The 26,371-nt window shown below is 34.1% G+C and overlaps 3 protein-coding genes across 8 annotated transcripts; 2 read left to right on the forward strand and 1 right to left on the reverse strand.

The window, feature by feature from the left end:
• LOC109718314 (metal transporter Nramp2-like) lies at positions 2,585-9,663 on the forward strand. Of its 5 annotated transcripts, none has more exons than XR_002218430.1 (6): positions 2,586-3,325; positions 5,005-5,141; positions 5,258-5,910; positions 6,577-6,792; positions 9,187-9,251; positions 9,372-9,663. XR_002218430.1 is itself a non-coding variant. In XM_020244490.1 (5 exons), the coding sequence occupies exons 1-4, from the start codon at positions 2,724-2,726 to the stop codon at positions 6,781-6,783; spliced, it is 1,599 nt and encodes a 532-aa protein (XP_020100079.1). In that variant the 5' UTR covers positions 2,585-2,723; the 3' UTR covers positions 6,784-6,792; positions 8,854-9,055. The 5 variants fall into 5 exon arrangements, 3 of the variants coding, with proteins under 3 accessions (XP_020100079.1, XP_020100080.1, XP_020100081.1); XR_002218431.1 differs by having other exon boundaries at positions 9,380-9,663; XM_020244490.1 differs by lacking the exons at positions 9,187-9,251; positions 9,372-9,663 and adding an exon at positions 8,854-9,055 and having other exon boundaries at positions 2,585-3,325.
• Positions 9,881-13,547, reverse strand: LOC109718315 (bromodomain-containing protein DDB_G0271118-like). Of its 2 annotated transcripts, XM_020244494.1 has the most exons (3): positions 13,406-13,547; positions 11,276-11,562; positions 9,881-9,922 (listed from the first exon to the last, which is right to left on the reverse strand). In XM_020244494.1, the coding sequence occupies exons 1-3, from the start codon at positions 13,444-13,446 to the stop codon at positions 9,891-9,893; spliced, it is 360 nt and encodes a 119-aa protein (XP_020100083.1). In that variant the 5' UTR covers positions 13,447-13,547; the 3' UTR covers positions 9,881-9,890. The 2 variants fall into 2 exon arrangements, with proteins under 2 accessions (XP_020100083.1, XP_020100082.1); XM_020244493.1 differs by lacking the exon at positions 9,881-9,922 and having other exon boundaries at positions 10,643-11,562.
• LOC109718495 (ctenidin-1-like) lies at positions 22,666-23,106 on the forward strand. The gene has a single exon (XM_020244748.1). The coding sequence runs from the start codon at positions 22,666-22,668 to the stop codon at positions 23,104-23,106; it is 441 nt and encodes a 146-aa protein (XP_020100337.1).

The following is a 26,371-nucleotide window of genomic DNA, read 5'->3' on the forward strand; positions in this document are numbered from 1 at the left end:
ACCGAATACGCCCCTACTTGTGCCATGCATGCGTGCATGTGATTAGTGGATGATACCACTCTCTTTATCACCTAAGAAAATAACTTGGAGATAGTGGAGAATATAAACCTTACTGTTTCTATTAAGTTTCCAATCTAGAACTAAACTCATGTATAGTAACTTGATACACAAGCTCGAAGGCAAAGTCTATTCAGTTTTCGGCCACCCAAAAGGCCCATGGGCCCAAATAAAGTTACAAATCATATTTAAAATAAATCCCAACACACGCATAATGAAAAACCACAAGAAGAGAAGGAACCATTACCTTCTGTAAGGCGAAGATCAAGAAAATTAAAGCCAATTTGAATGTCGCTGCGGCGCCTCAAAGACGAAATAAGAATTTAGGATCTGAGGACGCCAAAAAAAAAATATAATGATAGAGAAAGTTATAACAAAAGTTGATGTATAAGATTCAAGTCATGCATCGGCAATGGGGAGCAAGAGGAGGGAGAGATTCAATTTATATTATTGCTTTATTGTATAAATTAAAATTTGAGAACCAAAATATTACAGCGTTATTGTTTGAGGTCCAAAGTGCAATTTGTCCAACATGGGTCCGTACTACATTGTACGTCTTTTCCTCGTATGACGTGGCACTAGGGAACGAGGACGCCCCCGTCCCACTGCGTGGGGCCACGTGGAACACGCACCTCCTCGCGCTCCCGCCACGTGTCCTCCTCCGGCTCCCCACAATTTCCCACGGCACGAATCTCAACGGCCGTGTAGTTTCATGCCATGATGTCGTTATGCGTGCGGGGCCCACCCCACTAATGAGCTCATTCCCATAATCCCATCCGGGAAAATTATTGCGCGCACGCGGTGCATACCTACATCTCATACACCGATCCATTTAAAATCAATCTCCGCGGCCTTAAAATCAAATTTTGATTTATCCAAATTTGTTCTATGACATTAAAAACACCTTCGCACAAAGTATAATAAATTTCGGGCAATGCCTTTATTACAAACCAAAAAGCGACTATATCTCTGCGTTTTTTATTGAGGCTTATATATATTAATAGTATCAAGCGTTTGGTGCTATTAGATTTTCGGTTCATAGATAAAGAGATATACTGTTAAGATGATAGTAGTCCCTCATTAGAATAATAATAACTTTTTAGGATTGAGTGTATGGTTTATTAAATAGTATGATATAACAGGAGGAAAAAATTAAAAGAATAGATCTAACGGTGAAATATTCGATAACAATAATCGTTTGATACTATTGACAGTATAATATCTGAAATAATATACACTATAGTTTGTTTTTCCATTGGCTCGGATAGTTATTTTAAAATGTTAAATAGCAAAAACAGTATACGTGCATTAGAGTACGGATACACCAGGTGCAGGAAAATTTTTCAACCATGAGTCAACTAAGTTGTTCAACACCGATCGTCCACTTTGCCATATAATAATACCCATGATAAGACACATATTTTCATGGATGACGTGGCAATTCATTTGGGTGGGCCCCGCCACCAACAATATCTTGCACTTTTCGCGTATGGTTGATTTAGTTTGGCCTCTATGGCGGCGGTTATAATTTTGGGATTATTTTTAGCTGTTCGGTTGCGTTGCTTACGTTCTTACTCATCAAATCAAATAAAAATAAATTTTATTTAAATTTTTTTTAGAATTTAAAAAATTATACTGAATCTGGATATTACTATGGATATTATAGATTATCGATGTACTGAATAGAGAAGCATCCTCAATAGTAATCGAGGGTTAAATAATAAGTACTTGAATCCAACATCCAAAGTTTTTTTTTTTTTTTTTTTTTTTTTTTTTTCGGTTGCCCTTTACTAGATAGAAGCTAGATCAATGGCATGGAGCGGCATATACAAAAGCAATCCACATGGATCGGAAATGGGCAGAGCTTGTTGCTATGATATTTGTTAGACATGACAATGGATGACAGCATTCAAAGTGCCTCTCATTATGGATGCAATAATATTTTCAAAATAATAAATGAAAATAATTTGATCACTTCGCCCTCTCATGATAACAGTTGGATATATTTTTAAAATTTTAAATAGATAAAAAATAAAATTTTAAATATTTTAAAAAATTAAACAAAATATTTATATAGATTTTTTTACGGTACCTTAGCCTATATTATAGAGCTTATAATTGCAAAATTAATTAGTCCTATTCCCGCCGGACAAGTACCATATAAGCGCTACGTCAGTGACTGTGGAAGGTTAAGTTGAACACGGTGAAATGGTTCATCATGTTTAAATACGGTAAATTATTTATTATATTTGGACGGACTGAATAGTAGCTAACCGGCAATACAAAAAGAACTCGAACAGTCATGCAGTGTATTTTAGTTTAAACACGATAAATCATGTTTAACTTATACCAGTCAACAGTTGATGTAACGTTTGCGTTACGAAAATAGAACTAATTTTATAATTATAAATTTTATAAAATTATTTATGAATAAAATTTTGTGAGGGGCTAAATACAAAAAAGAGCCCTATATTTTATGATCCAGCGAAAAATGAGGTCACCGGAAAGGTGAGAGTAATAGTTTCTCACCTCCCGGTGCATATAACAACGTAAAAGCCCTCTATCCTCAATGATTCCCCATCGTCGTCACCATTCGACCCCCTCGTCTCCTTCCTCCTCCTCCTCCTCGTCCTCCTCCCAAACCCTCGGTACTCCGAAGCTCGTCCATGGCCTCCTCTGCCTCTAACGAAGCCGAGGAGAAGCTCCTCCCCTCCGCCTCCTCCTCCCCGGTAGACGACGAAGACGGCCTCGAGGAGGAGGAGGGGGTGGAGGAGGAGCGCGCCTACGACTCCGACGAGAAGATCGTGATCGCGGTCTCCTCCGACGACGACGAAGAGGGGGATCCCCGCTCCGGTGATGTGGGGGCGGGGGGGGCCCCGCCGTTCTCGTGGCGGAAGCTGTGGCGGTTCACGGGGCCGGGGTTCCTCATGTCGATCGCGTTCCTCGACCCGGGGAACCTCGAGGGCGATCTCCAAGCGGGGGCGATCGCGGGGTACTCGCTCCTGTGGCTTCTCCTGTGGGCGACCACGATGGGGCTCCTGATCCAGCTCCTCTCGGCGCGGCTCGGGGTGGCCACGGGGCGCCACCTCGCGGAGCTCTGCCGCGACGAGTACCCGCGGTGGGCGCGCGTCGCGCTCTGGGTCATGGCCGAGATGGCCCTCATCGGCGCCGACATACAGGAGGTCATCGGCAGCGCCATCGCCATTAAGATCATCAGCGGCGGCTGGATCCCCCTCTGGGCCGGCGTTGTCATCACCGCGTTCGATTGGTGCGAATCCCTTGCTCTTCTTTCTCTTCTTCTTGTTTAATTTTGCAATTTATACGAGGTTGTTGTGATTAATTATTTTCTTTTTTAAAAAATTTTTGAGATGAATTAAACATTTCTGATGTTATTACTGAATGAGTTATTATGGCTTTTGAAATAACATCTTTGCTCGAAAAGCGCACAATTGCTTAAAAAAGTAGTTTGGAACTCCTGAATTTGGACCCGAAAAGTTGAAACTTAGATTAAAGCTTCTTCATTGCGGTGAGATTTTGATGAAAATGCTGCATCTGCTGCTTCTGTAGAAGCAGTACTGGACTAGCATTTATGGATTTTGAGCAGCTTAAAAATAAATAATTGGATGCCAGAAAGCTGTTGACAAGAATCTGATGAAAAGCTGTGAGTAATTCTGCAGAAGACATTGTACTCACAGCATATGTGGGGAAGCAAACAGTTGGATCAAAGTTGTCGGATCGTTGGCGCTAACCATTAATCCCAAAAGGGCCCCATTTAAGCCAACAATCTCTCCTCCAGTACCTGCATACATTTGCAGCGCCCACGGATCTCGATTGTAACTCAATCCACATGGCCTCCCGCTACAGGCAGGATGTTAGCCCATTTAAGCCAACAATTCCTTCTTCAACACCTGCACACATTTGCAGCATGCGGGAATCGAAACCGTGACCTCTGGCTTTGATACCACTTGTCGGATTGTTGGCGCTAACCATTAATCCCAAAAGCTCGAGCTGTTAGAAATACGCAACCAATTCACTTAAAGTATACAGATACAGCGTCCACGGGTCTCGATTGTGACTCAGCCCAACCATCCTCACGCCACTTCGAACATGACTCGGCCCAACCCAGCCTCACGCCACTTCGAACATGACTCGGCCCAACCCAGCCCCACGCCATTTCGAACATGACTCGGCCCATATGGCCTCCCGCCACAGGGCAGGATGCTGGCCCATTTAAGCTAAAAAAAGTGATCTTTTCTTTGTGTCCCCCACTTTCTGCACACAACTGCTCTGTTTCAGTCTGAAAACAGGTTTATTTGGTTTAATGGGTGTTGGGATCTGATCTTAGCATGGTTAATAAAAATATTTTATTTGTACTCTGATTGCATTGACTTCCACCTCAATAAGTTTAGCAAATCTAGGATTTGTTGCATTTTATTCTCTTCACTGCATGATTTTTCCTGTTAAAAAGTGCAAAATTGGACTTCGGAATGCCGTGATTTCTTTGCTGAAGACATCCATTGAAATTTGGTACAAGCACAAGGAAAGGAGTCAAAAGACTGGATCAAGAACCAAATTTGATGGGGACTGTGTTGTACAATTAAATAATCTTAGTTTTAAACTTTCTCAAACTATACAACATGGTTAAAATTCAAAATTTGAAACTTCAGTACTATTTGTACAAAATTTAGGTTGGCTTTCTGAACTTCAATATTAGTTCACCTTGCGTTTTAAACTCGATTGGCATAGAATTAATGCGGTATTGTTTATTCTATCCAAAGTGGAGGGCGGGCCTTGGCACTGTAATTGCTTTATTTGGGCATCAATAGTTCAAATGGTTGTCATTTTTCGTTTAATTATGAAACTATGAACTAGTTATCTTTCAGCACCTTTAGAGGAAGATTTGGTTTTGTAGCATACTAACTATTATGCCATCCATTGTTTTGACAGCTTCATCTTTCTCTTCCTTGAGAACTATGGTGTAAGGAAGCTAGAAGCATTTTTTGGTATTCTCATCGCAACAATGGGTATATCCTTCGCTATAATGTTTGGTGAAACCCAACCCAGTGCAAAGGAGCTTCTGCTTGGTATTTGCTTCTTTCAGTACCTGAAATTTCTGTTCTACAGACTTATACCTTGATAGTATTAAGTACAAGCTCCATCAACAAGTACTTATTTCACTTTTATTGTATTTTTTTTGTAGGTATTATTGTCCCGAAACTGCATACAAAAACAATTAGGCAAGCAGTGGGAGTTGTGGGTTGTGTAATCATGCCTCACAATGTCTTCTTGCATTCTGCTCTCGTACAATCAAGAAAGATCAACACTGGCAAGAAAACTCGCGTTCGAGAAGCGATAAGTTACTTTTCCATAGAATCTACTTTAGCCCTTGCCGTTTCCTTCATAATTAATGTATTCGTCACGACGGTTTTTGCAAAGGGATTTTACGGTTCACAAGAAGCTGGCAATATAGGCCTTGAGAATGCCGGCCAATTTCTTCAAAAGAAATATGGGGCCCGACTGTTTCCAATTCTCTATATTTGGGGTATTGGGCTGTTAGCATCTGGGCAGAGTAGCACTATAACTGGAACTTATGCTGGGCAATTTATAATGGGAGGGTTTCTTAATCTTCGTTTGAGGAAGTGGGTCAGGGCGATGATTACTCGAAGCTGCGCAATTGTGCCGACTATTATCGTGGCTTTATTTTTTGATACTGAAAATGCTGGAATGGATGCCCTGAATGAGTCGCTTAATGTTCTTCAGTCTGTTCAGATACCATTTGTCCTAATCCCCCTTATCACCTTGGTGTCAAAGGAACAGGTTATGGGAAGTTTCAAGATTGGTCCTACAGCCAAAGTAAGTTCTCAATCCTTAAAAATCCCAAATTAGCATGGCTAAACAGTGATCTGCATTATTATGCATATTGGCCAAAAATGAGTAGAACTAATTGAGAATCATCAAAATTGCATGAGTTTTATTCCAAATTCTGGACAAGAAGGGGTTTTATTGGAAACTATACTCATATTTAAGTTCTACAGCCATTTATAACCTAAATTACCAACCAACTTAAAGTAAACATACTGTAAGACCCTAATGCATGCACAAAATACTAAGCAATTGAAACTTCACAGTACTGAGTGGAACAATATGGCTATAAAGTTTTGAAGCTTTGAACTTTGAAATCATCTAAATCGGTTGGCCTTTCAGTGTCCTACTAGACTCAAATAAAAGCTGTTCAGGCTGCGGCTGGGCAATTAGAAAGGAGGTGTTTGCTTCCTTAAGTGACATTAGTTATTCCTTTTATTTTCTTTTTCAACTCTCTTAGCTTAAATTCTTGTTCTTTAATGGTCTTTAGTTAATTCCAATTTATTTTTTTCTCACTTTCAACTTCGATTTGCTGCTGCTGTTTCATTTCTGTTTCTTCTAGATCTCTGTTTACGTATGGGTCTGGATCAAGATTAAGCATCCATTTTGCGACTACACTTGCTCGACAATTCACATATCTTATTTCTATTTTTGTAGGTGGTAAGCTGGGTGGTGGTGGTCTTTCTAATAGCCATCAATGGCTATCTTTTGGTCACTTTCTTTGCTGCCGAGGTCCACGGACCGTTGTTCGGCTCCACATTATGCATGGCCTTAGCAGTATACGTCGCCTTCGTCATTTATCTCGTCGTGCGAGAAACCACTTTTTATAATCGGCTTATCTCTGCAGTCTCCAGGAGCTCGTAAGCACTTCAGGTAACTATGATTTACCCCTCAACAATGTGGAAACCTATATATAGCCCCACTTATCTACAAGATTTCTTTTCACTTCGCTGCGTCAGTGTTCAATTAGGCGATATCTCCCACTCTGCTTGTAGGTCAATCAAATAACATATACTTTGTTACTTGTTACTTGCATTTTGGTGTGGGGATTATGAAAATCATGACATTAACAAAGGGGATTTCTTGCATTTTGGCCTGGTATTAGTGCTAGGAGAAGCTGTTAGAGAGATTAAGCTATTGTAAATCCTTCTAAAGTTTTAAGTTGTGGATGAGGAGCTCTCCTTTTCAAAAGCTTAAGCCCTCTTAAGAGAAAGCGAAATTATGTAATCCACGGTCATCCAGATGATAGCGTTGGACTGTTTTATTTAACTTTTATCTTTCATTTTATCTGTTTATAGTCTAGTCTTTTCTTTCGTGCTCAAAGCTGTATCAAAAAGCTACTGAGTCCTATTTCAGCATGTTAAAACTTAAATCTGCTTTCATCTTGTTGCTTGATAGAGGATGTGGAAGTTTTTTAGTTGTTTTTGCAGGTTTAGACCTTTGTGGTAAATCAAACGAAGCTAACCCTAACCAAATGGCTAGATTCACTAAGCCAGGAGTTAATGCTTGTGCTAGGATTTGTTTGTAGCTCGTTTTAGCTTAGAGGACTCTGTGCCATTTGAGCACAGCCATTATAACTCCCTATGGATGAATGATGAATATATTCTCCAAAGGATGAATATTTTCACGCATTAGAGCTTTCAAAAGAATCTAAAATTGCTTCGTAGCACCACCACTCTGATGGTGCCTCTGCGGCAGGAGAAAGTCTACATTTTAGCAGTTATACCACATCACCTATATCTAGTTAATCACATATCTTGTTTTGAGAGAAAAGTATAGTAAAAATATTTTTCTAAAAATTATGATGGGATGGATAAATTTCAGGATAGTAATTTGATTGGTTTAGAACACATCATCACTCATGTGACTGCTACTACTATTTTCTTTTTTTCTTTTTCTTTTTTTTCTTTTTTTTTTTTACGGCAGAGTTCTGCATTGCATTTTAAGCGTCGAAAGTGCCAGCCTCCATATCACTTTTCGGATTCCGGGTTTCCGATGGTGCTTTTGTGGCAGAGATTAGCACTTCTTCTTTTGAGCAGCACCAGAGCAGCTTGGCTTTAAAGCACTTTTGAATTTTAGGATTGTTTGGTTCGACGTAATTATAAATACAGATAAGTTAAAGATGAGTTAAAAATTTAACAATTATAAATACGTGTATCTTGTTCGATTCGATAGAGTAGAAAGCGCTATAGTCATAAATATTTTATTTGGTTGCATCCGGTTGAGAAGTGTATTTACGAATTTCTACTATTTTATGTATGTGCTGATGAGTTGACCCTTTACATAGGAAAGATAAAATAAAAAAGATTAGAAAATTATTAAGAAGGTAAGCTTTTCTTTATTTAAAATTATTCTCTTCAAATGTTTCAATTAGAATCGTCACCAATTTGGAGGTAGTTTTAACTGTTGCAGTTGAATTCAAATGCATCAAAACAAATATCGGGTTTGGATCTGAATGCAACTACAACTACGTGCAACCAAACAGTCCCTTCGAGCTCTAAAGCATCAAAGTTTGGAGAACTAAAATTGTGTGTGTGTGTGAGAGAGAGAGAGAGAGAGAGAGAGAGAGAGAGAGAGAAGTTACATACTTACTCTCATTATTATTATTACTATTATTATTATTATTTGAGAGATAGGTAGCACGCTACCTGCTTCTTTTATTTTATTTAGAAATAAACTTACCTGAAATTTTGAATCAATTAGGATTCGAACTTGGGACCTCGGATATCAACTATCAAACATTTTGCCACTTGTTCTAGGGACAGTCGGTTACTTACTAAGTGCACACAGGAACATTATTACTTACTCTCATTATTAGTTGCTTCACCAATACTAAGTGCACACAGGAACATGCATTTGGACTAGGCTTTTTTTATCTTATTTTCTTTCTAGGGGCACTTGGGTTTACCCTTGCTGTTGCGCTTGTCCCTGTAGCAGGGGCATTCGTCCTTGTTGCCGGCCGTCCCCGACGGCACGCAGTTGCACTCCTTGCAGCACAGGTTGCAGTACTCGACGCACCGCCGCCGCGCCCCCGCCTTGCTGCACCTCTCCGAGCACTTGCCCTCGCACCACTCTAACCATTCATCACACCCATATATATATATATATATATATATATATATATATAATCCATACAGAAAACAAGTTACTTACGCTAGCTGATGCGTATGAACATTTGTTACCATGCATGTTTTAGATATGCCATAAGCACCATATACTGTGCATGAAAAGCTGCTTTTTTTTTCCCCTTCTCTTTTTCTTGTGCAGTGGCCAAGTTTGGAAGTTAGAAACTGAAGTTCATGTAGTCATAATATGGGAAAGTACAGGCTCAGGTAAATATTTACAATGCCAAATTACCATATACATATACATACTGTTACACCTAAGAAGTTATGAGCTGTTAATTAACATTATATATAATACATACCTGAGGCATTTATGAATGTTTGGAGATATGCAGAAGCAAGAAGCAGCATCATGAGAGCCAAACTGAAAGAGAAGAGCTTCATCTTTTGCTCAAAAGAGAGAGAGAGAGAGAGAGAGAGAGAGAGAGAGAGAGAGAGTTAAGAAAATGGGTGTTTATTAATTAATAGGTAACAAGAAGAAGATAATGACACAAAGTTTCTTCATTGAGGTCAGAAACCTGTGGTGTAACACATGAATTACGCTCTCTCATGACCTTCTCTCTCTCTCTCTCTCTCTCTCTCTCTCTCCTGAGGATATCCATAACAGGATTGAATTGCACTTCACTTCCAGTCCCTGAACTCTTTGAGTCAAGTTTCATTTGGTCCTCACATGTTAGATTTCAACATTCGAGGCTCTGAACTTTCAATAATAAGATTTCAATTAGTCCCTAAACCTTTGAGCAGTGTTTTATATATTTTACCCCTTATCATAGATTATAAATTGTTGCTTGCATGTAAATTATCTATTTATTCATACATTATGAATTCATCGGCTCTTCATCCATCTCATACTTTTATTTCGCAGGTCCGACTAGTTTCTGTATAGAGAAAAAGTTATGAATATATTAATAGATGGTCAGGATGAAATATACGACTGATAAAATAAACGATAAATGTGTGGTACTTAATTATATAAATGCGGTACTAAAACAAAACTCTTTGAAGAGCTTGGAGACCACTAACTTCGAAATTAAAAGTTGGAGGATCAAAATAGAATTTGGGTGAAAGTTTGGGGAATAGTGGTGCAATTTATCCTTCACAATAAGAAAAGCCAAAAAGGAGAATAAGCAAAATTGGTGTGAACACTACACTGTGACAGTAGTAAATTGTAAACATAAATTCCCATGGATTGGTGCATTTTTTCAACTATTATAATTATTACTTTTACAAGTAATCATACTGGCTCAAAATATGTATATTAATCAATTAATTATTGTATAAACCGCAGCAGCATATGTATTAAATAACACTACACTTAATTAGAGTTATACTCAGTCCGAAACATTAACGTACTCAATTTCGGAACCAATCTTATAAAAATGGACTTTTGCGCGTATGCGCATGTGTGCATGGCAGCCGCAATGGGCACGTGGCTATTATGATATCGAAAACATATCTTCTCATACAGTATTATATATATGCACAGCTTTATTATGAGTAAAGGTATGTGAAAATAATTTTTTTCTAAAAAAATTAAACTTCTTCAATTAAATTTGTAATAGTTTCTAATGTGATGTTGTTATACTGATTGAAAAAAAAAATTTAAAAAAAATCACCAACGCTACAAATCATTCAGAAAACAACCAATTTGGATAGCTTCCACAGAGGAGATCTCTTCTTTGTCATTCCAAACATGTACATTATTAATTCTATGCCTCTCTCTCTCTCTCTCTCTATATATATAGAACTATATATATCGATCCTTCTTGTACTTGAGCACTTAGCTATAAAATGGCACTAAATGGAGATAAGGGTTGATTACACCATTAATTGATTCCCAATCTTTATCTTCCCCTGTCGTAACCTTCGTAATTTGTTTTGCTTAAGTTCATTCAATTCTGTCAAAAACATTATTAAATACTATGAAAAAGTACTATCACGTAACAAGATTTGGTCCTGACGTGACAATTATTATTTAGTGCCAACTTTTTTAAAACTAAAATGAAAAAACCGGATAAATTAAGGTCGGGGGATCAATTAATGGTGCAATTAACACTTAAAATTAACTTATAGATTGAGGAATGGATGATCAAAGATCTCATCACTGCTGTGTGAAGAAGCACTTTTGGAGGAAGTAGAAGTAGAAGTAGAAGTAGAAGTAGAAGTAGGAAGAGGCCTCTCCACCACCTCACCACTCCTGAGCCAGTAGGGTTGAGGGAAGGATGAGGCACCTTGGGGCACATCCTCCATGACCCACTCATGCCCCTTGGGGTAGTATATCCCTGTCCTGGGGTGTGGGACCCACAATGCTGACTCAGCAGTACACTTGGCTCCACCTTTGTTGTTGTTCTTATTATTATTATTATTATTATTATTATTATTATTATTATTATTACTGTTTTTGTTGTTGTTGTTGTTGTTGTTGTTGTTTTGATCCTTATTTGGTACTCCATGGATGAGCTCATCATCATGATGGAGAGTGTGGTGCAACATTTGCTTGTAATTGTTTCTCCCTTCCCTGTTGTGATGAATAATAGCAAACCAAGTATTAGCACCAAATAAAAGTTTGCACATTTATTAGTCCTCAAACTTTAATTTATTATAAATTCTAACTCGAATTACTTATATAACTGCTGTTATCAGGTCCCACAATCTAATTTAGTTGATTAAAAACTAACGCATTGCTGAAGTAACAGTGATGTAGCATCTATCATCAATCACGCAGCAATGCTATATCATTTCTACATTAGCGATATATCAATATTTAGTTAATTAAATAGTTCTAAAAATTCGAGCCAGAAATTATGGCAAATTAAAGTTTGCGAATCAAAGTGTCACCCATCGTGTTGCTTGAAGGCTAAATATGCAATTATCCTAAAAGTAATTTCTATTTATTTTTTAGGTTTTGTAGATGACAATGTGGTCTAAATCTTTACAAAAATTAAGTAGATTTACTAGTTTTTTTTTTTTTTTTTTTGAAGCGAGGTATAAATTGCTTTTTTTTTTAGCTGAAAATAAATAAAACATAGAAAAATAAAGCATCACAAAATAAGCTGGGTAAATTGATCTTAATTACACCATAGACATTTGAAAGCTTAAGAAACTAAGGGCTATTTGGTTTCTCAGAAAAGTGTGAAAAAAAAAAAATCAAAAAAAGAATTTGATGCAAAACTTTTTTTTTTCAAGCGAGGTATAAATTGCTTTTTTTTTTAGCTGAAAATAAATAAAACATAGAAAAATAAAGCATCACAAAATAAGCTGGGTAAATTGATCTTAATTACACCATAGACATTTGAAAGCTTAAGAAACTAAGGGCTATTTGGTTTCTCAGAAAAGTGTGAAAAAAAAAAAATCAAAAAAAGAATTTGATGCAAAACTTTTTTTTTTCAGCTTTTTACACATTTGGTTTCTAAGAACATCTAGAAGTTTTTGATTTTTTTTTTTTTTCAGACTTATTGAAAACTAGTGCTTTCATTTTCCCTAAAAAAAAAAATCCGAAAAACAAAAATACTAATTTTTCATAAAATTTAGGAAAAAAGTCAACAAAATAATTAAATTTCCCTTGGAACCAAACCGGAGGAACACTGAAAAATAGATTTTCCATAAAAAAAATTTCTTGAATTTTTTTTTTTGTTGTACTTTTTTGAGGAACCACACAACCCCTAATTACCTTAAAAAAAATGAAAATAAGCCATTTCTTTAAAAAAGGGATTGAGCTTAAACATCTAAACCTAAAGAACCAGCATTAACTTTTATAAAAAAATATAGGGAAAACTTCAAAAACCCCCCTGTGGTTTCGTAATTTCTCACTTTGCCCCCCTGTGGTTTAAAATGTATCAATTTGCTCCCATGTGGTTTCTTTTTTCTCTTTTTCTTATCAATTTTATTAATTTTTTTTCTTAAATCAGTGATAAAGTTAAAATTAAAGGGTACTAAAGTGAATATTTGATAAAGCTAGATGGGTAATCTGAAGTTTTTTGTATATAATTTAATAAAATATTAACAAAAAAGCTACCGAAAAGATAAAAACGAAACCACAGGGGGACAAATTGATATATTTTAAACCACATGGGGACAAATTGATATATTTTAAACCACAGGGGGGATTTTTGAAGTTTTCCCAAAAATATATATAAGCAGCATATTACATTACATTTATCAATTTGATCTTACAAAATAGCTAGCAATTTGAAACCATAAAAAACATATCTACCTAATAAGGAAAATATTTGAGCCATTAATTTGATCGAAAACAAATTGAACTATACTCTATATATACTTCCTCAACCTAATGAGAAATCAACATGAGTTCATGTTAAAAAGAGTGAAAAAAAAAAAACATAAAAAAGATGGATAAATACCGTAAGAGCGTAGTCGATCTCGCGATCAAGTGTCGAACCATAATCGAAGCTCGAAAAAATCGCAGTTTAATTCCTGGTTTAGTAATTGATCGATCAAGGTATAAATTTGCTTCTCTTCTTTGCTTGAGCCAAGCTAGTATTGTTTTCGTTCTAAAACCCCACCATCCTATATATAATCTATAAGACACTATATATAGAGGTTAATTACTGTGTATATATTCTTTGCGGCTAATGAGAAAGGACATCACAAGTTTCTCCGCGTACACAAAAAGCCTATTTAGTTCAGGTTCTAGAATAATCATAATATCTCTGATCACGTGCCTAGTGGGGATCAAACAGATACGCAAATAATTAAAATGCACTCACACAAAAGAGGGAATGATGAAGGGAACTTAACAAAAGTGGGAATGATGAAGGGAACTTAACGGTAACGTAGATATCAGTACAATCTAATCCGTTAGCAATAATAATTCGTTAGATTTAAACCACTGGCCAAATATACTTAAGCCAAGCTGTTATTAGTAGGGTAGAGTCCTCATATATACCCAATAACAATTCCATTTCCATCTGATATGAGACTGTGTCGCATACTCTCCTGTTTAGGCCCTGATAATAATCCATTCCCATTCGATATGGGACTAATGAGGTGTTACATACTCCTCCCGTTTAGGCCCTAATTTTTTCATCAGTTCTAAATACACACACAATCCAAAATCAGCAGGCGATGTGAGGCTAATCTTGTTAGCCTTGTCATTCCGACCCTAACGGGACTAATGAGGTGTCACAACTGCATCGCAGGAGCTGAACCGCACGACAAAAAATTGAGCGGGCATACATACGTAGTGGAATTTACCCACCAATACGCTAGTATGTATGTACAAAATTGTGTTTTCAGGAAAGCAAATGAAATGGTTTACTAGCAGACAATTAGGTCCTTAATTTGAAGCTACGTCGGAAAATTCAATCGAGCTTTTGGATCGTAAAAGTATTAGTTAATTATTTTGAAATTAACTAAAACTCACACTATAACAGAATTAGATTATAGGGACACATATTTAGGACACTTTTATATAAGTGTCCTATTTATACCAAAACTTTAAAAAAAATCTGCTAATGGCTAAGTATAAAGTCCAATCGAATAAAAAATAAAAGGTTACTCTACTCAACCCACACCATCCAGCCTATTCGTCTCGATTACAAATAGAAAAGAAAAAAAAGAAAAGAAAAATCGATTACCATCTCTCCTTCTCTCCTCACTCAATCCACTGAAATTCTAGACGAAGATCCCTTCCCTCTCGTCCTCCTCCGCCACCGCAGCCAACGAGCTAGAGTTCCAGCGATTGCTAAATGCTTAAATAAGTGTTGGTAAATTAGCAGTACTCTTTTTAGATTATAGCGACACTCTTTAACTGTCACTATATACCTAGCGACCCCACATATAGCAACACTTTTTAAAAGTGCTGGTAATTTAGCCAGCAGTACTTTTTTTGACCTGCACCAACATTTAAAAGTGTTGCTATAGACCTTTTTTTTATTGTAGTGTCATCGTTGGTTCAAACAAATACTTATATTCTTTTTCTTTTCTTTTCTTTTTTCTATGTTTCCAAATCATTCTACTCAAATGATATTTTTTTTGAGAATTGGCTCCAATTAATCAAAACAAAGTGGGTCCCAAATAAAGGCTCCAATTAAAGAAAGGTTCTTATTTTGTACTTAGAAACAGAAGCCGAATTTTACTGTTGCAGGAAAAGTGTAATTTCATGTGAGGGCCTTTTTTTTTTTTTTTTTTTTTAAGAGTTAATTTCATACAACTCCCTAAAAATATCAAATAACAAATATATTCCTACAGAGTTTAATTTTGCATATTTATTCCTACAACCATCTAGTGATATTTATATTTGCCTCTCTAGATTGTCACCGTTAGAGCACTGTTTATTTTTTAACAGAAAATAAGTAAAATAATATTTTTTTCATCACAAATATGTCTCTTGAAAAGTCTCAACTGTTAAAATTTTACCGAAATATTATTCAAAAAATCACCAATAGTCGTCATCTTTTTCCTTCATGCCATCACAAATAATACGAAAGAGATAAAAAGGTCAATTTCTTTCATTCACTAATTAGAATTAAGTATTTTACTTATAACTAATTATATTTTTCTAACGTGTCTTTCCAGTAAGGATATATTTGAAAACGTTAGAATTTTTATAGGAATAAATATAGAAAATTAAACTTTATATAAGATATCTGTTATTTGATATGTTCACTGGAAGCTATATGCAATTATTTTTTTATTATTACTTTTCTTATAATAATACAAGGAATCCTATTCTCTCTTTTATCACTGAGCATGGATGCTTTAATTAAAGCATCATGGTCCACGCACACACAGTAAATAGAAAGAAACATGTGAATTAATTCAATGGTGCAAGGCTAAAGAACCAAAATGGGTCCAAACATGACCAAAAGTGCTTCACATTCCCATTCACATACCTCATTTTATTTTTCTTTTAGCTGAAGTACAAAAAAGTTTCTGCAAATACCTCTGTTTTTATTATTTTCTCTGATTTAAGTCGATATTTTGCCCCCCTCAAAATTTTTGAAATATTTTTAAAGAATTAACAGCATCAACAGAGAGGGCGGAGTCACCAAACCGTCGTTACTTATTCAGAAGGGAAATAAATAATTTTTTAATATACTCCCACTATTTTAGAACATTTTTGATATATCTTGTCATAAATTATAAAAATTTGATGAAACAGTGACAAAACCTTTTTTTTTTTTTTAGAAATAGATAGCACACTACCCGCTTCGTTTATTTCATTTAGAAATAAACTTAACTAGAAATGTAATTCAACTAGGATTCGAACTTGGGTCTCGGGTACCAACCACCAAGCCCTTTGCCACTTGCTCTAGGGACGGTCGGTACAGTGACAAAAACTTGACGGCGGAGAACTAAAGGCTGTTTGGTTAGGTGTAAATGGAGGGGCACATAAAACTCAAGTTCCATCACTTCCAATATTTGTTTTAATGTAAGTTAAAAAATATATATAATTCAAACTACTTTAGACCCTCACTTCATCTATTTTTTACTTTCTCCTCTAAAATACTGAGCTCAAGTTCCACCACATTCAACTTTGTTTAAAAAATTTATGAAATATTAAAACCTAAACTCTCTACTTTCTTTAGAATGTGTTAGAGTTACTTTTCTTTTCTTTTTTTTAACGATGGCTTATGATTACTTTCAAATAATTAGTACTAAGAGGGATTTAATTATTTAATAGGTTGGATTTTATAAGAGTAAGTTTATCACTATATTTAAGAGGTAACGGGATCTATTTACTTATATCAAAACAAACAATATAACTCAAAAAAATGCTAGCGTCAAGTTGCATCAAAACAAAAAAATAATAATAATTAAATTTAACTCTCAGACTGTATAAGTTATATCAAAATAAATAATAAAAAATAATTACACTTAGAAAAATTCAAATACCGCCGCACTTCATGAGTAACATTGGATTTAGAAATTCGTCAATCCAACCCCCCTCCCCTGAGTGTATCGACTTAAAAATTTTGGAGGAACAAAATATAAATTTTTGAAAGTCACGAGGAAAAAAAAATATAAGAAAAAAAATATTGACAAAAAGATCTCCTCTATTAGATGATATTGACATTCATAAAAATCGTTAATACTTAACATATGTTCTTAGGAATAATAACTGTAAGAATATTGAACTATTAGATAAGATGAATGTCAATATCATCTAATAGAGGAGATCTTTTTGTCAATATTTTTTTTCTTATATTTTTTTTTCCTCGTGACTTTCAAAAATTTATATTTTNATATTGAACTATTAGATAAGATGAAGGGTGAATAAAGACATCGAGCAACTGCTTTTTAAAAGACATCAAAAGGTTCAAATTAGACAAACTGAAAAGTTGGGCATTAATAAGAAAATTATGAATTGTTAGTTAGTTACTTATATTTTCTATAAAAGTGCTGTAATAGATACCTCCAAGTGTATCTTATAATATTATTAATGACATGACAATGTTATCATTACACTTTAAATATTAATTACTAAATCTCAAACATCATTATTAAACTGTAAGCACCATCATTATATTCTATATAAATTTTAAATTCTAACTCATCCATGTATGTATGCCACCACATACATTAACAATATAATAGAGTGCCACACTAACACTTTGTTTTAGAGTAATCACGCTATCTAAAGAGTCTACGTATAAAGAACATGACATAAATTTTCCTTAATTGTCTTAATAATTAGCCCATTATGCAAAGAAGAGATTAGTCCATTTTTTATGCAAGCTATAACATAGATTGATTTGAGTACCCTTTTATATTCCTGTTATCATAGAATTGCATTCTCGGGAATGCGCATATATGCATATATGCACAAAGAAGTAGCCAAATCTATTTGAAGTACAATATTGGCCTCAATTGTGGAGGACAAGGGAAAAAGGTTGTATGGTTGGTTGATTGAAAGGAGATGGTATAAAAAAAGATGTTGCCCTAATCAGGTTGCAAACTCTAGCTCTCTTGGCTTATTAGTGCATTTAGAAAAGCCTGTGCACCACGTGATCTGACCGTTCATAAAAAAAACGAGATTATCTTAGCTGCCAATTCGATCGATATGTATTTGAGTCACTGCCAATGATCCATGGAGATGATCCTCGCATTTTGAATGGATGGTTAGATCGATAATGCTCAAATTAAGATATTCTATCCATGCAGCTGATATCTATGGTATTTTTTCAAAAGAGTATGATGTCATTGTTGATAAAAGTTATTTAAGCTACTACTATTCAAGTAGGACTGTCAACGAGTTGAACACGAGCGAGTTGAGGCCAACTCATGTTCAGTTCATTTACTAAACATGCAAAACACGCCTACCTCGTAAAATATCGAGCTGAAAATTTATGCTTGTGTTCGGCTTCGCGAACGATAAGTTAGATCATCGATCAATCCTACTACATATATTAGGTGAAAAGTTGAAAGAGAATTAAAAAAATGGAATCTTATTCTAATAATTAAAATTCAAATTTGAGTTGGCCTACAATTCAAACAGTAAAATAGTATTGATTTAAAGGCCAATAGCGAGAGGATTGATTTAAAGATAAAAAGGTTAGAAGTAAAAAAAAGGAGTAATACAACTATATATATTGAGCCGAACACACGAATAAGCTGATTTCAGCTCGTGTGCAGCTCGTTAAGATTTCAAGCTGAAAAATTTAGTTCACGTTCGGATCGTTTATTAAACAAGCGATCGATGTCAAGCTGATCATTTCGAGTTGAATATAAGTTGACTCGTAAACAATAAGCTAGATTGCCAGTCTTATATTCAAGTGGCGATTAATCTTATCCTTGTAGTATTATTACATTCTCGATAATAAGCATATATTCGCTACCGTACTAAATCCATATTCCGAGCCTCATATCAGTCTCTATCATAATAAAGAGCAAGAAAAAGATACTGCGAGATTTTTTTTATTTTTTATTCTTTTATACGGCATAGAGTGATCATATAAGAGAGATATTGCCCAAAGCAGGTTAGTTAATTGGGCTTCTTCCTTCTTTCTTTTTTTTTTTTTTTTTTTTTTTTTTTTTTTTTTTTTTTTTGGCATTTAACACCCTAAAAAAAAATTATAAATTGCCACATAAAATTTTATTTATAAGATTGGTTCCATCCCGGTCACGTAAACGCCATGTGAGCATGACCGGCAGTCTAAAGATAAGTTGAATACGGTGAATCATTTACCCTATCTGAACATGGTGAATGATTCACCGTATTTAACTTAAATTTATATAACTTATAAAATGTATAATATAATAAACACGGTGAGTGGTTTATAGTGTTCAACTTAACCTGGCCACAAGCCACGCTCGTGTGGCGGAAATATGGCCAATCTTATAAATATAAATTTTGTGAGCCTATTTGTAAAAAAAAAATTCTGAGAGAGTTAAATGCAAAAAAAACCCTAGTTAATTAGATGTTAGGAGTTACAGGCACAATTAATATATGTACATTCATAAACTTTGAGAGAAACAATATAGTTGTATAATTATGTGTTAATCCATATGTCTCTTTTAATATTAGAGTATTAGGGAGATTTTACAATATATTTTTTGAAAAAAATGTTAAGGTAGGACATGCATTAACAAAGATATTTTATGATCCTACGATGCATTTGCGTTGTTAGGTAATTATATAAAAGAATTGCGGTAATAATTTGATTAGTATTGTTTTTGCGCCAATTAACAGAATTAATTGAAAATCCAAGTAAGAAATCAGATAATTAGTCCACAAAAGTTTGTTTAAAAAATAGCTAAATTACAGAAAACCCCTTATATATATTCGTTTTTTTACTTTTTCTCCCTAACTTTCAAAAAAATAATATTTTACCCTCTCAAAATTTCAAAAAAATAAATTTAGACATTTAATGATGAACAATTTAATTAGACTTGGTGATCATTGATGGTAAAACACAATTTTCTCTTTTAGTAAATCTTTGTCTACTGATACGGCCAATTTAGTATTAGAATTCATAGAAAGCATGCCCTAACCAAGTTAATTAGGCCGAAAACCTCATTTATAAGTTCGGCAATTTTTACAAACAGTTCAAAAACTTTTTTAATGCGCAATTCCAATTCGAACATTCAATTAAGTTTTTTTTGAAAAATTTTGTGTTGTTTCTATTTTGAAGTCTAATTGTTTAATCAGTTATGGTTTTAGATCTAGATATATTTTAGATTTGTTATCTTTATTATAGGAGACTGGCATGGCAAATATATATTTGTGGATTTTTTTTTTCTTTGAAATTCTTTTTCAAAGAATTGGCTTCTTTATGTATTTTTTTTTTTTCGTACTTGTTGGTGGCCGTTTTCCTTTATCCTCGATCTTGTCGATGATCATCCTTGGGGAGCGTGTCGAGATGGAAACGGTTTATGATACTAACCCTCGAAATTTGCGCCATTCGAATGATCAAGTGATTCGGCTGATGAGGGATCAGATCAGCCGGGTTCGAAATTTCTACAGTAAATTCGGTTCGGTGGAATGAGTCGAGTGTACGGACCGAACAAGAACCGAAATCGGCCGAGGAGCCGAATGATTAGAGAACAAAGGAATAGATCGGCTTGAAGAGCCGAAATACCTTTATATTGAGTGGAAGGAAGTACAGGGGTCGAATGTGCCGGATGGCATGCAGACTCGATTGATCTACTTTACGGACTACTCCTAGAAAGAACAGTAAATATTGGAAAAGAAAAGTTACAAGTAGGCTACTCCTAGAAAATGCAGAAAATTGCGAGGAATTAAGTGTAGTCTTTTGTTCACAAGCTAAAAGACCCTTTTTTAGGGCATTGTTGATCTATTTATAGATCGCCTCTTGATCAGTTATTGCTCTTACACGATCGGCCACTATCTCCTAATATTCCGGACCACCTCCAGCCGATCGGAACCGCATGCAACCGCTTGCGGTTACTGTAACTTCCTTCAATTGGCGCAACGGTTTACTTTAAAACTTTTTCGGTACTCCTGGTGCATGGCCAAATTAATACCTTTGAAGGGAATACCAGCGTATCATCTGTCCGTGCCTAATTGGCTCTACAGTACTTGTGTTTCTTTTCCTTTTAACACGGTTTAGACATGCGTGGCCTATCATGTAGCTATAAGAATATTATATTACCAATTTGTGCTTCTTCCGTGTTGAATATTGAAAAGAAATTGATATTTTCACAGATAAATTAGACAATAGTCAGAGACGACTTAAAAATAACAGTACATCAGATATATACAAAATTTTGAAAGACAAATAAGATATTATCTATCATTTTAAATACCAAAAGAGGTAATTAAAGTACAAAATATGAATCTCTCCGCAATTAATTTAGTCATTCTTTTTTAAAGAATACACAATATTGCTTTTCTGGTGAAACCATCCATAGCCTTTGTTGTGAGTTGTGACCTCGCCACACAAAAAATTACTCCTTAAATACAAATACCAATCCCATGCGCGTGACACCAAACACACATTTTAAATTGCTTAACCACTTTAATTTCTTTTCTTAGAAATAATAATGCATTCTTAATGCCACCACTCACACCGAATAGCGTGCACCATAGTACAATATTTTTAAGGGTAAACTTCAAATACTATTCCTATGATTTCGCGCTTTTTCACTTCAGTACTCTGTGATTTAAAGTGTATCATTTTAGTATCCCGTGATTTTATTTTTCTCTTTCCATCAATGCCTCCGTTAACTTTTCATAAATTATACACAAAAAACTTAAGATATCACACCTATGGTTTACCGAATGTTCACTTTAGTATCCTGTAATTTTAATTTTATCTGTAATTTAACAAAAAAATTAACGTAGAATAATAACAGAAAGAGGAAAATGAAACCACAAGTACTAAAATGATACATTTTAAATTACAGAATACTAAAATAAAAAAAATGCAAAATTATGAAAGTGATATTTGAAGTTTTTTCTATTTTTAAATAAGTATAATTCTTGTAAAAACAAGTTGTTAACTAGGCTCTACGTGCCCAATATAACCACACAACCTCGATTTCTCTTAATTATTATCTCCTTTAATATTCGAAACCAAGGGCGTCTGGCACGAGTTTTACAGCATATTAACTCTTTAAATAGAAATTTTATAGAAATTTATCTTGTGGAATGAGTGATATTTTAAGGAGCTTGGGTGACTCCTATTTGATTAACAACTGAACTAATTAAGGAGCCAAATATTAGGAACCCCTTTAATTTGATTCAACAAATTGAAGAGGAACACATATCCTAAATGAAGTGAGAGATAATGTTATTTTGTAATATTTGTTAAAGTTGTTTGCTGGGTGAGAAAAAAAAATTGCAAATTCCTTACTGAGGGGCATGTATTGCTTTTTAACTACTGCAGGTCACGCTAATGAAATAAACGAAGCGGGTAGCGCGCTACCTATCTCTCAAAAAAAAAAAAACTACTGCAGGTCACGCTAATGTGTGGTTCTCTTTCATGCACACAATTCACGCATGTTCTATACATCTATGTTAATGCCAATATTTTTCTATAAAAATTTTGCGCTATAAATAAGTGCTCAACAATATTATATGTGTATTTTTTTAGTGGTCATAATTTTCTCAGTACTATTATTAGTTGGGTGATTTTCTGCGTACTGCGAGTTAGCTATCAACTAATTAAAGAGATTGTCCTAAAGAGTAAGAGACATGAAAATCTCCAAAAGCTATTCCATGTACTTCTTTATTTTATGCTTTGGAATCTTTGGCTATGTAACAGTGACCGGAGTCGGTAACCAAATCTCCGATAAGAGTTACTCAGATGATCGCGGAGGAGAAGGTTATCATTGGGGCTGTAATGGTCAAGGAGGATTCGGTGGAGGGGGTGGTAGCGGCGGTGGTTATAGGTTCGGAGGTGGTTTCGGTGGTAGTGGAGACAGGGTTGGGTTCAGTTACGACGGTAGAAGTGGTGGTGGATTTGGGTTTGGATCCGGCTGGGGCCGCAGGGGGTATGGAATGGGTGGCAATGGTGGTGGTGGTGGAGGATTAGGGTTTGGTTACGGTGGTGATTTTGGACCTGGTGCAGGATTTGGACGTGGCAAAGGGTACAGAAAGGAAGTAGCGTCATTCAGTACTCCTAGTAAGAACTAGAAAACGTTTAGGTTAAACTTTGGTAAGCTTATTTTCGTTTAATGCATTTTAACTTTGTCACTTTGTGATTAAAAAGTTTGACTCTTATCCTACGGTTTTACTTTCGATTCACGTAATTATAATCTGGTATCAATTGGGATGACAAAATAATGTAACTTAGTTCTTTCTCTCTCTCTCTCTCTAATAAGAAGTGCCTTATTGTTAAGTTATCCATGAAAAAATAGATTTTAGTTATATACTTCAAATAGTATAGATTATATTCAATGATACCAATCGTCGATTTGAAAGTTCTATTATCAAAATCAAATCGGTAGCAATGGAGCTCGTTTGCTACCGATAATATTCTATCCTAACTCTCTCTCTCTCTCTCTCTCTCTCTCTCTACATATATACATATAATAATTGTGTTAACTTTTTATTGGCACATGGAATGAATCATATATATAATGTGTAATGTATGTAATTACAAATGTATACCTCTAAAGTTTCAAAATTTTAAAAATATTTCTTCAAAAATCTAAAGTACGACGATCCTTCTACAAATATGAATGTACCACATCGTCTATAAACAGTAAGCTTATCCACATTCAATGAGAGTTAATTAAATACTAATTATTATTAAGTTAATATATAATGATGATTTTACACTAAAATGTCCCTTACACTTCGTTTGATGTTGCTTTTCGATTCAACTCGAATAAGATAAACTGGAAATTAAGAGGCGTAACGTGTACAACTTGGTCGCACTTTGGGTATGCTTTGTCATGGATCTTTAAAAACTCTTCTAAAGTTTAATTATTTAATTAACACATAAGCTGCGTTTGATTCAGATATAAGTAAGAATTTTTTTATTTCAAGAATAAATATAAGTTGGGATATAACTAGGAGCTAAGCCAGTTTTGCGTTTGGATAAAAATTAGATTATTTCTGAAAATAAGGTAGGTGAAATTTGGATGATTAGATTGGAATAGAAAAAATTAAAATTTATAATTTTAAATTAAAAATATTTTATCTAATTAATTAATATTAAAATATTAATTAAAAATTAACTAAATAAATTAATAAATTTATTAGCTATGAATATTATAATAAATTAATAAATATAAATATTAGTTAATCAATTAGTTAATTAATAACTTAATTGATTAATTAGTTAATTATAAAAATAACTTAATTTTTAATTAGTTAGTAAATTATTTTAGTTAGTTAATTAGTTAAAAATTAAATAGAGTAGTCAAAATAGTAATGGTTGATCAATATAAATATTGGTTATTAAATAAATTGATTAAAATATTAATTTTTAATTAGTTAATTAATTATAAATTAATAAATTAATTAATTATTTTACTATTTAAGCAATAGGTAATGACTTAAATACATTAATTAGATTAATTAATAAATTAATATCATAATTAAAATTAGATTAGACTTTAGTTAACCTTGTAGGCAATATATATAAAACTATATTAAGACATGTTTTTTTTTATTTAGGATGTAGACTTTAAAATTAGATTAGATTTAAAATTAGATTTTTTTTTATTGCTTATACCACGATATTTCAATACCCTATTAAGTATGTGATCTATCATTTTTTTATTAAATTTTATTTGAAAATTTGTTTGCTTCTAATGCTTATAAACATGAATTAAAGTGTCGCCCCGTGTCGGATGGGATCTCGCAGAATCCCCTCGTGCCTCGATACCTGCTCGGGTATCACGCGAGACAGCGCAATACCCAGCATGTATCGCGGCATGTATCGTGCCATCACTATTATTATTATTTTTTTGTCGTGAATTTTTTTTTGCACACTTTCACCGCATATATTTATTTTTACTTCATAAATTATTTTTTCAAAATTAGTCGTACCACAAAGTTGATAATCAAATTACAAGACACATTTAATATAAAATTTTATTTTTAAAATTAGAAAATAAAAAATACTAATAAAATTTAAAATTAAATTAAATGAATTGATACTTAAATTTATTTAATTTATTTATTATATAATTTATTACTAAATTTTTATGGATAAATCTAATAAATTTATGATCCACCGCAATAATTTATATGGAATTAAGTACTCATCTCTTTGTAAAAATATAAATTTATATAATTATTGTACTTGAGAATTTTATTATTATATTTTAATTTCTATTTGCTAGATATAGTGGTACTATATATATATATATATATATATATATAAGGGTCAATTGCATATAGGTCCCTACAAATATAGTGAATTACAGATATATATATTCCTGTAAAGTTCAACTTTCATAAATTATCTTTACAAAAGTTTTAATGTTTTTAGATATGTCCCTCCCGTTAGAATCCGTTAGAAATGTTTAGTTAACCATAGGCTAAGTACTTTATCCGGATTAATTTTTGACATTTTTATCCCTCTTATATTATACTGTTATAATTTTTGAAGAAATATATTTGTGATGGTAAAATTGAAAATATAAACAATTTTCTAATGGTTCTCTAATGATAACAAACCAGAAAGACATATCTGAAAACATTAGGACTTTTGTAGGGACAACTTATGAAAGTTGAACTTTACAGGAATATATTTGCAATTTACTATATTTGCGGAGACCTGTATGCAATTAACCCTATATAAAAAAACTTACTAGTGCGTTAAATTGTAAGTATAGTAATTAAATTATATATAGCCAATATTTATAATTATTTGACTAAATTTTTTAAAAGAATTTTATAATAGCTTATTAAGATAAAAAAATTAAAATAAACTCGTGTCAAATCTTGCCATGGCATTTTAATTTGTGCCAAATTTCTCGACACGAAAGTGTGCCTGTGCCACACTGAATCAGACAAAAAACAGTACACCCCCGTGCCAGGCTTCTTTTTTTTTTGAGAGATAGATAGCACGCTACCCGCTTCGTTTATTTTATTTAGAAATAAACTTAGCTGGAATGTGAATCAACTAGGATTCAAACTTGGAATCTCGGATACCAATCACCAAGCCCTTTGCAACTTGCTCTGGCGACCGTCGGTCCGTGCCGGGCATTTTAATCCTTGCTTATAAATGCATCGGTGGTATTTGAATTTTGATGGGACGCGGGTGAAATTATATCCTTTCATAAGGGTATTTATAAAATTATCCCAACGAAATGATGGTCGGGGAGTGGTTTCAAACCGAACGATAGTTGAGGGGTCTCTATGCATTTTGACCACTCCAAACCCTAGTTTCCCGACAACGTGGGATTTTGTTCCAGCGTGAGTCGGTGTCGTGTCCCCACCG

The sequence above is a fragment of the Ananas comosus genome, linkage group 12 (genome assembly GCF_001540865.1).
Source record: "Ananas comosus cultivar F153 linkage group 12, ASM154086v1, whole genome shotgun sequence".
Classification (NCBI taxonomy): domain Eukaryota; kingdom Viridiplantae; phylum Streptophyta; class Magnoliopsida; order Poales; family Bromeliaceae; genus Ananas; species Ananas comosus.

Bases quoted from the DNA above. Each gene is read 5' to 3' on its own strand.
- LOC109718315 (XM_020244493.1), bottom strand. From the start codon at position 13,446: ATGGTTCGACACTTGATCGCGAGATCGACTACGCTCTTACG. The intron at 11,563-13,405 runs GTATTTATCCAT...TCATCACAACAG, and splicing joins AGATCGACTACGCTCTTACG to GGAAGGGAGAAACAATTACA.
- LOC109718495 (XM_020244748.1), top strand. From the start codon at position 22,666: ATGAAAATCTCCAAAAGCTATTCCATGTACTTCTTTATTTTATGCTTT.
- LOC109718314 (XM_020244490.1), top strand. From the start codon at position 2,724: ATGGCCTCCTCTGCCTCTAACGAAGCCGAGGAGAAGCTCCTCCCCTCC. The intron at 5,142-5,257 runs GTATTTGCTTCT...TTTTTTTTGTAG, and splicing joins TGCAAAGGAGCTTCTGCTTG to GTATTATTGTCCCGAAACTG. The intron at 5,911-6,576 runs GTAAGTTCTCAA...CTATTTTTGTAG, and splicing joins AGATTGGTCCTACAGCCAAA to GTGGTAAGCTGGGTGGTGGT.